Here is a 13,071-nt window from a genome sequence, read left to right as displayed (position 1 = left end):
ATTTTGATGCGTAGTATTGTTGCAAACTCGTATTATTTTAAAAGTTGCATACAACTAAAATAACACAATATTGATGTATGTTAAACTTTCATATTTAAGGGAGAATTCTCAGTAAATACAGTCTATTCAAATTCCACTTATAACATTGCTATCTGTTATATTTACAGTAGGTTTTGAAGAAGACCGCAGAGCCCACCTCACTGACAAAAGGCAAAGGAGGAAAAACCCAACACCCAACCCCAACCCACCAATTTTCCCCTGGAGCCGCTGCAACCGTGTCTGCCTGTCCCGCATCGGACTGGTCAGCCACAAACGAGCCTGCAGCTGACGTGGACTTTTACCCCCTCCATAAATCTTCGTCCGCGAAGCCAAGCCAAAGAGTGCGCCGAGAGTTAACAAATCAAACATTCGTTGCTTTTTTAATAATCAAATCCCGGTGGTTAAAACAATACACATTTTAAAATGTGTATTTGTTTTATGGCCGATGACAACCATCTTAGGAAATCTAACACTGAATAGTGGGACGTGAAGAATTATCAAAACATGTGACACCACACTGCATGTTTTTCTTTAGGGTTAATAGATCTTTAAAATCTCTTTAGTGAATATTTGAAACACTAAGTTATTAATATAAATCGAACTTTTACAAGTTTATCCATAAAAACGACAATGGATTGTTGTATATTGACAGCCTGATCATGTTTACAGCGTGAGGAAAGCGCGGTTGCATAGAGTATTCCAGATGTCAAAATGTCAAATATAATGCAAAAAGAGAAAGTATTAAATATATGGAATGTATCTATATTAATATGCGTACAAACTTTGGCCTTAAAGAAATTTACACACTCAAATTATATATAAATCTCCACTGCTATTACGTAAACAAAAAAACATTTCGTTTGAAATGATTAATGAAAAAATGTTGAACATCATTTCTATAAAACAAAATGTTCACAGAGATTTACATATTCGCATTCTAACAGCTGTTCACATCACACATAAGTTTTATTTAAAGACGTCTGAAGGAAATGCCGGGAACATTTTTCGTTGAAAAAAAAACTGAATATGTGAAGTCTTTGCGTAATACAGAACTGTTATTCAAACAACGCAGTAATTCTTGAGTGTCGACTTGTTAGGAGAGCAGTGATACTGCGAAATGGATTCCATTCCCATCGGCGGTAAAGTTTGCCTGAAATCTGAATCTAATCGAGTAGAATTGCATCTACCTCTGGCTTTAGAGTTACGTCGAACTCCTGAGTTCGAATTTACACCACAACACCACAATGTTGGAGTCCGTGAGTAGCGAGACGGCTTGGTGTTGATAGTGGTGTAAATGCGTAATGTTGAAAAGACAATCGAATACATGCATTATGTTTTTGAAACACAGACACAAGCTGTGAAGGAAAGCGAGAGGAGGAAAAAGAGATATTGAAAGAGACCTGTTGTTAGCGTCTCATTGCTTTATCAACAGCGCCCCCACGCTACCATTGACTGCGGTAATAATCTATTTTTGAAAATGTTAGCGGTTGTCAAAGATAAAATCAAAACACCAACGACGATAAACTTACCTGTCTTCAAACGCATAATCCCTGGTTTTTTTTTAAAATAAATTTAGTGTGCGTTACATTATGAACTGTATTCACAATTATATCTCCCAACGTTAAACCTTGGAAAATCTTGCGTGACATCGAAAATACCAGTTTAACTCTTCTGTGAAAATTGCTTGGATTTTAAAACAAGCGAAATGTGAATATCTCGACGACCAAAGCATTTTGCAGGCAATGAAAAAACATTGCACAGATTGAGCTCGCAACACGAAAACACCGCAGACAAATTGTCCTGTCACAGTCAATAACATTGAATCCCCAGCACTCAAGCGAAGTCGGGTCCAGGTATAATCATGTAGGCTATTTAATTGCTGTGGCTTTATGCGCATTTTCAAACACGTTCCACTTGTAAGAATATATCCAAATATTCTTTTAGTTTCAGTAAAGAGGCATTTATCCTACTTTGGGCTCATTTGTTTCTTCATTTCGTTAAGGTAACAGTCGTTTTCTTTGCGGGTTAAAATGTAATTTTCAAGATTACTATCTATCTATTTTAATTTAAGCATGACCAGTTATAACGTGTATATAAGGGATCAGAAATAAATGTATTTGTATATTTTATGTATATTAAACAGCAATTTGATAAACAATTCTTCATGCATCTAGAAATAAAGTGTGCCTTACAAAACAACTGAAGTGTCAAAAAGTTGAATTATTTCAATATGGTAGAATCGAATATGTTATGCTTTGCTGTGAATCAGCTGTTAAAGGTATAAAACTAAAGCCCGTGTCATATCCTGAACGGAATGACCAAAGCAACAAAAAATCCAGCTTCAGGGCGAGATTGTTAAACGATAACATTGTGTGTCCATAATCAGAGCGCAGCCCTCGGTGAATCAAACGCCTCAATATCCGTTTCACGAGATTTAAAAAAAATGCAATGTCGCTATCTTGCAACTATGGTGCAGAACGGGTTTATTTCACTAACATAGCTTTAGAAATGATCCTACATTAAGTAATGATACACATTGGCGGAATTTCACTTTCTAAATGTGCACAGACACAAATTCAAATTCAAAGAAATTGAGAATTCATATAAATTCGAATAAAATTGGAGGAATTAGAAAAAAAAGTAGAATCGGGGATTCAACCAGCAAACCCACGGGTTTGTCTGTAACAGAGTAACGAACAAACGGTTTATACATAACATATCAGATTTCAAATGTCAAGAATGTTAAATAATCGCAATGTTAACAGTATTAAAATAGTTTAGTTACCAGTTTTTTATATTCACGTAGCACTTAATTTGTCACTAATTCTATATTTTCGATGTGCTTTTATTTAATGTAACCACTATTCTCGCACGGAATTGGGCTTAGTTATTTGCATCTAAATTTAATAAAAATAATTTAACGGTTATTAACAAGTAAAATGACTTTATAACGTACCTGATAATGTATGAATGACGCACTAATCGCTGAATATAAAATAATAAAGTCATGTATAAACATATTTTACCATGAAGTCGTCTTAGTTTAAACGTAAAAGTGTTGTACAAATCATGACATCCTGGTTGTAAAAAGATGCAGTTATGATGTATTTCAAGCATTGGGCTGTTCTTCGCTAGTTACCGACCTAGTATGGAATGAACCTGGTGTCTGTGATTTTACCATCTGTTTAAGGGAATTGCGGTGAGGTTTGTCCAGTGAGGTTTACAGTGCGCGAACCCGAAGCACCATTCACATATCCTTTAAACCTCGAATGATCTTCGCCTTCACCTCTGTCTAACCCGGGAAACGCCACTTTTGACCTGACCAACATTTCCACCCCGATTTATCGAAATCAATATCCTTTCAATCTCATCAAATAAACAAACAAACCTTTTCCTTAGGGTAGCCCAAACTTTCTAGTCCATACTCGCCTCTAGAATTAATTTTTGGTTGAGCGCGAAAATACAGTAAAAAGGACAACGAAAGGTATACTATCATAAACTGGACTTTCAAAGATTGCGAGAAAGAGACAAAACGAGTCCTTTTATTCTCTATGGTACAGGTTGCACTTCGCGATCAATCAGATCAAAGTAGAATTATTTGGAGACAAAATTGGTTGAAGAGTTGCCTCATTCGGTAAGACGTAACAAGCAAATGGCTTCCAACATATTGCCGCAAGGCCAGTCTGTGATTTTACAGAGACTGGAAATAAAAACATTATCACAAATTATAAACACGATTAATGTGTTCTTCGATCAAGCATTTTGAAAATCACAACTTCACGCTACATATATTTCTGGTTACATAATACAAGGCATTTTCTTGGAATAATCAATTGTTTCGCCATATTTTCCAAGTGGTTAGGAACTTTGGAAAAGTTACAAATGCACTTGAAATACTATTTATTTCGGAACAGTAATCTGTCTTTTGAAACTATCAGTTAAGGGATTTTATTGTGGAATATATTGATTTTAAAAGCTTATACTGTGTGTAACAAAACGCGGAACGAGCCTGCTGCCTCGTTTTTAAACTTGGCTGTTGGCGGATGGAAATGCTTTTGTATTTGGAGATCTGATGTTTGTATTCATATTAGTTGTCCGCTTAATCACAGCCCAACATTTCCGAAAACAGAAATACGCTCACGATCCGTTCCCCCTCCTTATCCGGCAACACCCAAAGTGACCAGACAATAGGCGAGTAACACAATTGCTATATGTAAAGCACAATTTGTTTTTGTCGGTTTCATCAGGCCTACTATATTGGTGCAATGTTGGGATTTTTTTTCGTCGCCTGAGACCACTCGGAGAAGTATTCTGGTGTTTATTCGCATTACATATTGTACCCGCGCAAATTTTAATTTGGACGTACCATTAGGTTTTTTAATTATGCAATATTTCAAACAACCATTCTTTGGCTATTGTGGTCATTAAGATGTTAGAATAAGGCAATAAACCTCATTTCAAGTCAAGCATTGAACAAAAGATTGTGCGTCACAACTCTGTGCGGAACACCATACAAATATATATATATACACACACACACACAAATATACACAAATAACTATAAACTCACTCTGAATTATTTCAGAAAGACTGAAAAACCGTTCACTTACCCAGTTTAAGATATTGCTTCTGAGCTCTTCGACCCGCCTCCGACAGGCAAAAAGATGTGACGATTTTCTTTTCGTACAACGTACATGAACAAAAATCTCTAACATTCTTTCCAAGTTATTTCCGAAATTAAACATTAAATATCTCATCGAACCGCAGGTCTGAAATCCAGGAGGGCATTTAACCCGATTTTTGGGGTAAAATAAGAACCTCTCAAGGAAGCTGTGCATTTTCCAAAGCAGCCGTACACAACGTAAATCAACAGTTGGATTAACTTTATTTTCTGGTCTCGGGACCCAGGTTTTGAAGAGAGAAAGGGGGATACAGTTTCTCCGACGACTCAGTGGCAGAGATAACAGTCAACGTCACTGCGTCTTGCCACTATGTAAATGAACCCTCACGTTTCTTTAGCAGTTGTAATGGCTCTTATTATAATACATCTCTTATAATACAACCCTCGTAAACTATCGTTTTTCTTTCCTTATAAATTTACTTGTATTTAATTCAGGAGACACACTTCCTTCTTTCATATAATCCCGCTTAACATTGGAGCGATAACATCTTGAGCAGTGATTCGTTTTCCTTCGGGCCTATTGTAAGAGGCGCTGGCCTTATTGTATTACTCGTGGGCATCTTTAATACAACACAAGAACAAAATAAGGCAGGCTACAGGCGGATCGGATTTGCAGGAAATGTGACAGCACAAGTTTTCCTTCAATGTGTCATATTATAAGATTTCCCTTATTATTGTTACTGTCCTTTCACTGCCTTGGTTTCTAACAGCTCCACCCAAACTGAAAATAAGGGTTCACAAATATTGCACAGATTAATTTAATCCTATATTAAATGATAACTGTTCACATAGATGAGGTTATTATAAACAGGGGGATTTAGATTTTGTTGCATTACTGAAATGGTAACGTTCAATTGTTGGACCAAAATTGTTGGCATTTTGCATTACAACATTGCAATTGGGCCAAAATGCAATGAACTTAAGTATAACATGGGGCGCTTCTTTAAATCTGGCTGAGTTAAAATATTTATGTTCGAAATTATGAGTGGCCTTGGCTGTTGACATATATTGACATCTGTGGGTGTTGAAACGACATAAAAAAATTCTCAGGTTTACTGTGAAACGACAGGTCTGTATGCTCTTTGAAACCAGATTTACCACTTCGCACAAAAATATACCAAATCACAGAGATTTCTGTGTCTCTGCGTGCAGTAAGTGACGTACATAATGCCTCATTATGTTAAGAATTGCACAACAGTGAAATACATTCGGAGTGGGTTTTTGTTTTAGAACGAGCTGCTTCTTTCATTTTAAATATTTTGTTGAATTTTATAAATATAAATGCACCAGGATATGCAATAAATATTTTATCCATTTACAGCATATTTGAATATAATGACTGAATCGGAGCCCAACTTAAATATTGTACTATTCAGCTTCATCTTCAATTACTATAACGAAGAGTATCATTTAGGCCTGGATAAAATGCGCTTGCTTCTGTTCTCCATCGCTTTGGCAGATTCTAGTTCCTTGTCGAGCGGGAACTGGAAAGCCTTTGAAATACTCCAGTGCACAACAAAGAAAAGGACAAGATGTCAACGTTTCTGAATGTAACCTATTTTTTTTATTTCGGTGCCTTCTGTATAGTAAACATTTTAAGTGACAACACGGGCATATGATCACAATATCACAAGCATGAAATTTAGAGACGACATTAACAAGCACTCGAGGAATTCATGAGGCGTTTAAGCAACACAGGTTACACGTCCGCAAAAATTTATCTTTGTAGTACAATAGGTTTACACATTTCACTACATTTACATAAAGAAATGAAAAGGGACCTGTTAGTGATCACATACATCGAATTATGCACAACACAAACTAAAGGCATTCATCAATTTTGTCCCCTTCTGATTCTTTGCAGGCAGTGTTGTAAACTGGAAATAACTATGATTTTCAAAGTACTTGTTCTTTTAAACAAGGAGTGCATTTCTAGCCCCGTCTTTGGTCTAAAAGTAAACATGAACAATTTTGTAACCAAATGGGAAAAAATACCGAAGGATTTGGCATGTTTTAAATTGGGTAATTTAGGAGAAAAAAAAATAATTATTGAACGTATTAGTTCAAAAAAAGTTACCGTTAATATTGAAATCAGTAGCCCACAACAAATCCATGTTAACTTATAATACTGCAGTATTATGGAATTCTGTTGGAACAATTGAAAAAAAAAGACCTGCCTGATTTAAACTGAGTTGGAATGCAGTCATTTTAAATACACCGTCTACATTAATTTAACTAGTGGCTTCCTATCTAAACCGCCTCAAATTGCACATTGCTGAAGTTGAATAAACAAACAATCCTACGGGAGTTGACAAAATGCAGACAAAAAAAAATGGGGACTTGAATAAAAATACCTGGGCTTCTTATTTTGAGAGTTATTTACAATGCAAATGTGTGTAAAACGTTAACTTACAGTCTTTTCGAAGGGATTTGTTAGTGTATTAGTGGGTTTGAAGAGGGCCCCTGGTTTTGATGCGTGAAGTAATCAGAAAGTCCTCCTGAAAGTCCCGTGGAGAAACTTGGCAAAGAAGGTCTTAGAGATTCACAAGGGAGAGTTGAAGGCGCCTGTGGAGACGTCGAGGACGCTGTCCTGGCCGTCATTGAAGTGCTGCTTTGAGAGGTCATTGAAGGGTGAGGAACATGAGGGAAAAAGTAACTTGTCTGTCCTGCCAGCAGATTTACCGAGCAGGGATTTAACGAATAGGTGCCCGAGCAGGGAACTGACAGACCGCACGGCACCGAGGCAGCCAAGGCTGCCGCGGCCGTGAGATGATGAGTGGCATAAGGGATCTCTCCGTTTACAAGTCTATCTACACTTAACCCGTTTGAGGTTGGAAATGTGTGGTTGTTTGCCAGAGAGTTCTGCGTTAACACCGAGCTGTAGGACATCGGGTGACTGGGGTAAGGTGAGGTGGTTCCATTGTAGCTTAACGTACTGCTGGCTCGGGGGTGATGGAGGGACAGGAATGGAGAAACAGGCCAATACAAGGAACCTGCCCGATCCATAAATGTCAGTCCCGTCGAGGTGAGGCGCGCTCCCCGCTTGAAAGCCAATTTTGCTCTTGATGTTGTGGATCTCCTGCGAAGTTTGCCCGTGGTGCCACCTATAAAGACGTCGTCACTGGACGGATCCAGCATCCAGTAGTTTCCCTTCCCGGGGTCGTCGTAGTGCCGGGGAACTTTCACGAAACATTTGTTGAGGCTCAAGTTGTGTCTGATCGAGTTCTGCCAGCCTTGCTTGTTCTCCCTGTAGTAGGGGAAATTCTTCATGATGAACTCATAAATACCATTCAGCGTCAGCCGCTTTTCTGGGCTCTGCCGGATTGCCATCATGATCAGGGCGTTATAACTGAAAGGAGGCTTCTCGTATTTGCCGTTTTTCTTTTCTCCTTCCTTCGAGCCGTCCCCTTCTTTGCTCTCGGCCTTCTTCTCCTCCTGCTTGTCCTTGTCTTCGGCGCAGGGCGGCTCGGCCGAGCTGCCGTCACTTTTGCTGAGCAGGTTTTCAGACTTGGATTCCAGTGCTGGCAGGATGTTTTTGTCCTCGTCTTCGGGGGCAGCTCGGTGACGGGTGTCACTCTGAACCGCTTCGGGCACCAGGCTGTTTATGCTGAACGATGATTTGGGAATCATTTTCACTTCTTTCTTATCTCCCATGTCCAACATCACACACAGGTAAAATTGCAGCAACACAGTTGGACCGCAATCGCCAGCGCTGGCAACTCATGTAGCAATAAAAAAAAAGAGAGAGCCACTACTTCATGTTCTTAAAAAACACGTCGAGCGGAGCCAGCTTGCTGCAATTCATCGCGGCCCCTGGGCGCTCCGCTCCAAAGCCTCGTCGCAACCTTTTCACTCGCTGCCCAATCACAGCCCGCGCCGCGCCTGTGCGTCGGCACGGCCCGGAGCCAATCAGCGCCGCGTCTCCGCGGAGGGATCTGGCGAAAGGGCGGGAGAAGCGAGGAGGAAAGGGGAGGGTGTCTCACCTTGCGTCTTGGCCCATGCTCTACATCTTCTCTTCCCCTCCCTTCCGACAAACGCATCGCATTCACCCTCCGCCCGGATAATAGTGTTCGGTACGTCAATATTTGATGTTTTTGTTGGAAGTTTGTTTATACTTTGAAGGAAAGGAATTAAAATAGAGGAGAGGCGCGGGACTACTTTACAACGCCGAGGGCGCGATCCCAGCTTCCAAAACCAAACCCAATGCCTGGCGCTGCTCCGGGCCGATCGATGCCGCCGCCTCGGGTTGACGTCGGGCCGCTTCTTTTGAGCTCCAGCCTGGGGTGGGACGAGGACCGGTGGCCTGAAGCCTGAGGTTGGCCCATTGGCTCCTTCAGCGGCGACCCCGGGCCTCATCTCCAGGCCAGGAGTTTGTTGCCCGGGATTGGAGCAGAACCCCAAGCCCCGTAGCTGCTGGCGGAGGGTCAAGGGCCGGTGTCGGCGCTGGGTATTGGGCGTGGCCCGGTTCCCCAAAGCTGGGGAGGGTCTCACCCCGGCACACCCGTGCCGGCCTGACATCTCCGTCACTTGCTCTCATTCATTACCACCCCTGACGCTCACCTTGGTGCCATGATGGCGGATGGTGCCTGCAGACACATTGATCCGGATTGATTTCGAAGTTATATTCCATCAAATTCAATAAAATCCAAGATCTGCCCCCTCCCCCCTCAAACCCGGCAGTTATTTCCTGTTACACAGCGGATCCGGTTGTAGCTGTGTTGGTCGGGGCATCACAGTGTCTTGAAATATCCTGACCTTAAATCCTCCTTTGTTCCATGTCTAATATCTGATAGCGGTGAAAGAGCTTGCCAGGCATTGACATTTACAATGTGTTTCTCCTGCTTGGTTTGGGGTCGGTATCTTTCCTCGGACAAGTGAAACGAGGACGCCGAGACACACGCAGCTGGAGAGAACAAAACGAAGATGGCCTGAACTCCTGAACCAAGCGGCCAGCCAGAACTTCGGATGACAAATAAAGGCACTTCGGATTAAGACCCAGGTCTAAAATACAGCACACATCCTCTCTCACTTTATCCGTAGAACCTGTGATATTGTGGGTACGGCTTTCCCATAGAATACTGTGCATTTTATTTGAATTCCTGCAACGTCATGTTTAACATCGGTTCAAAGCAGCGAAGAGGTGACAATAACAGAGTTGAACTTTTGCGGTGCGTGGTTAATTGCTATATTTTGTTAACAGTTTAAAGAGAGCCTAAAATAAGGATCAGAGATTTAAGATGCATTCACTCTATGTTTCATGCGGTCATGTATTTTGGGTCGATCCTCTTGCTCTGTCAGCCAAAGGTGACCTGTAAAATGTGCGCAAGGGCTGGATGGTCCCCGACGCTGTGCAGGTGTGCGGGCTTGCAAGGCTTAAAGAAGGCGAATGGTGAACGTCTTATTTTCTCCGTGTATATTTAAAGTAGAATCTGACCTGTTCCTTTTCTTACTCAGTGTAGCATGAAATGATTTAGCCTGACTGGATCCCTGGGAAAGGCCAGGTTAGATAAACATTTACTTTTGTGGGGCAACTATGGTTCTGCAGGAAGGAAAGTGTTGATTAACAAGGGGAAAGAAATCGAAACGAGCTAATTGCATGCTCATATGCATTGGTCGTCATAGGATTTTTAAAATAGACAGCTGCTGTTTGCATTGAACCTTTCTTGTTGCTGTGATTTAGCAGTACTTCCAACAACATTAATGTGCAACAATTCTGAAGCATTGACTAATGTATATTCCACGCTGGGTTTTTTTTGAACAGCAAGACAATGAAGGAAATCCTCTTGCAATGTGTTCTGATATTTCATTTTTTTGCCCATTTTTAAGATAGTTTGTTTCAAAAGTTGGCTGAAGAGAAGGAAGGTATCATCTTTGACTAGATTCTGAACTGGTCCAGTTATACATTGGGAAATTCAGTCTCAAATAAACTTTTTTTCTTTTAATAGTTGGAACAAAAAACAAATGATTTATTCAAACACCCATGAGGAAGATGCAAACAAAAAGATTTTAAGGGCGAATATTCATCATTATTAGAAAAGGCCAGTAACACACATTAACAAACATTTGAAAGAAGAAAGAGAAAATAAAATATCTGAAGGAATACCATAATTGCTACATTCAATGTCCAATTGCCTCCCCTCCCCCCTTTATCTTCAAATAAGAAAGGAAGATTTAGCACAGAATTTTTAATAAATTGCTCATGTATAAAAATCTTTGGAATTTTTTTGCTTATGAAACCTTGATGCTTTGAAAATAAATTTCTTTTAAATTAATACTCATTTCTTTTGTATCTGCTGTAGAATTTTACCTTTGACCTTCAGTGAAAAGAAATATTGACATGGAAGTGGACTCCAGGGTATTTCACCTCCCCCAGAGTTATAGGGAACCAGGAACACATACCCTTTATTGGACATTCCAGTATATCTTTTCCAACACAATATAACCTTTTTCCATTGTTATGTATTTAAAATGCAAATATGTTTTGTAATGATCTAGTATAATAAAATTTAGTTTTGTAAATACAGTCAAAGTTGTAAAGTCAACCACAGGATTTACAACCAAAATTTGTAATTCTGCTTACTGACCTTATTTCAACCAAAAGCTACTCTCCTCCAACTATAACACAAGTGAAGCATGACCTGGATAAAAAAAAAATCATTGTGTAACAGAACTGATGATTATGCAGTGATACCAAAACACTTCGGATTAGGAATATTTGTGGAGGGGTGTGAGGCTTATTAATCTCACCAAAAAAATCTTCTCCATGTTGTCATTGCATCTGTGATCTGAAAGGGTCATTGCTTGGAAAACTTTGGAAGAAATTGCCCATTCAGTTGCTGCCCAGTCTACTAAGCCAAATACTTTACTGACTGCTGGGGCTAATAATTAGCGATGGAAAGTTTCTGTATTTAGCGTGCTCCATGTTTCTTGGGGTTTCTGTTACAGGTTGTATTATTAGGTTTGCGAGAACAGTAGTTAACTAAACTTCCCAGTGAGTGGTCTTCGCACCAGGAAAGTGTTATGTGGTACAGCAGCCATGCCTCGTCACTCATTAACTCCCTGTAGGTTGTCAGCGGCTGCTCTGCACACACACAAATGCACCAAACTAAATGAAGAGACCGATGATTAAGATGAACATTTACCGGTGCTGTCATTTGCAGCATCTTTCCATCATAACATTGTGTCACTGGGAAATTCTCTTGAAAAAACACACACACAAATAAGAGAACCTTTGATACCAATTTTTCCCCAGAGCAAACAAAGATGCTGCGGAAATGGCAACTAGCTTCCTCAATCGGGTATTGTGGAATATATTCCAAATTAAAATCGAGGCAACGTTTCAGCAATTTCAGGGCAGCATCTTAAACAAAGATACCGAAATTGAGGTGAATAGGTTTCAATGTGGCCGAGGAATTATTTTAAATGGCAACATGTGGCCTGTAAAATCGAAGTATACTTAAAAGAACATTCGGAGGTGCATATGCACGTTTAGTCGGCGACGAACAATCGCTGTGAACCACCGAATTGACTTCGTATATCGACCTTGCATCTCAAAATCCCAATAACCCTACCGCGGCAGACGGAAGGGCTGAGTAAACCTTATTCGGAGGTGGTTGTTCGTTATAACATATTCGCGCCGTAGAAGGTCACTGACAAAAAAGCAAGGCTCTGATAAAGTAACGACGAAGGGAGAAAAAAAAATCTCGTTTGCAACTGGGAGAGTCGGAACAAACAATATGGGCCCGACTCGGAAAATAAATAATGCAGATGATTAATTTACCAGTTATTCGAAAGTTATTTTTTTCTGAAGTCACATGACAGGATAAAATAGCAAAATGATTCACCGCTGTTAATAGTTTGTAACAGGTTGAAGTGGTCTTGAAATTTACTGCCAACCTTGAATGTGTTACAATAATTTTTCACGTTTCAATTCAATATTTAGAATAATCGAGATACGTTGAGAAAATCGGACATAATCGGTACTTTAGAAACATATATTGCATTTCGTAATTTTAAAGATTCCAACAATCCTAACAACATTCAACATGACAAAAAAATACCGCGCCATTTTAACACCTAAACAGAGATTTTCATCTCGTTACCTGCACTCGTTTAATAACAAAACGAGTACATTATCGTGCCTCTTAACTATTTATCCAACGTCATACAGGACAATTACCTATACTTAAGAATATTATTGATTCGCATGTTCAGGCAAACGACATAATGCTCAGAATTAAATTGTTTTTGGTAAATAGGTCGTGAGTATTCAGAAGATCTCAATGTGAAACACACGAGTGACGAGCCTTATGTTATCTTTGAGGAAGGGGTTGTGTGCGTGCGCGCTGATT

The 13,071-nt window shown here is 39.9% G+C and overlaps 1 protein-coding gene and 1 long non-coding RNA gene across 5 annotated transcripts; one reads left to right on the top strand and one right to left on the bottom strand.

Annotated features, from left to right (window-relative positions):
- Positions 1-3,560: 3,560 nt before the first annotated feature.
- On the bottom strand, positions 3,561-9,520 carry foxg1a (forkhead box G1a). Its single transcript, XM_069916696.1, has 2 exons — positions 7,134-9,520; positions 3,561-3,739 (listed from the first exon to the last, which is right to left on the bottom strand). Exon 1 carries the CDS (start codon positions 8,381-8,383, stop codon positions 7,154-7,156), a length of 1,230 nt encoding a protein of 409 aa, XP_069772797.1. The 5' UTR covers positions 8,384-9,520; the 3' UTR covers positions 3,561-3,739; positions 7,134-7,153.
- Positions 8,624-11,209, top strand: LOC138753549 (uncharacterized). Of its 4 annotated transcripts, none has more exons than XR_011351248.1 (3): positions 8,624-8,793; positions 9,514-9,860; positions 11,020-11,209. It is a non-coding gene; the product is annotated as an uncharacterized lncRNA (long non-coding RNA). The 4 variants fall into 4 exon arrangements; XR_011351244.1 differs by having other exon boundaries at positions 9,514-9,888; XR_011351245.1 differs by lacking the exon at positions 11,020-11,209 and adding an exon at positions 10,666-11,003 and having other exon boundaries at positions 9,514-9,888.
- Positions 11,210-13,071: the final 1,862 nt, after the last annotated feature.

Source organism: Narcine bancroftii, chromosome 2 (assembly GCF_036971445.1).
Source record: "Narcine bancroftii isolate sNarBan1 chromosome 2, sNarBan1.hap1, whole genome shotgun sequence".
Lineage (NCBI taxonomy): Eukaryota > Metazoa > Chordata > Chondrichthyes > Torpediniformes > Narcinidae > Narcine > Narcine bancroftii.
Note: the sequence above shows the minus strand (reverse complement) of the source record. Positions and strands in the feature narration are given on the sequence as shown.

Coding starts and splice junctions, on each gene's coding strand:
- foxg1a (XM_069916696.1), bottom strand. CDS start 8,383: ATGTTGGACATGGGAGATAAGAAAGAAGTGAAAATGATTCCCAAATCA.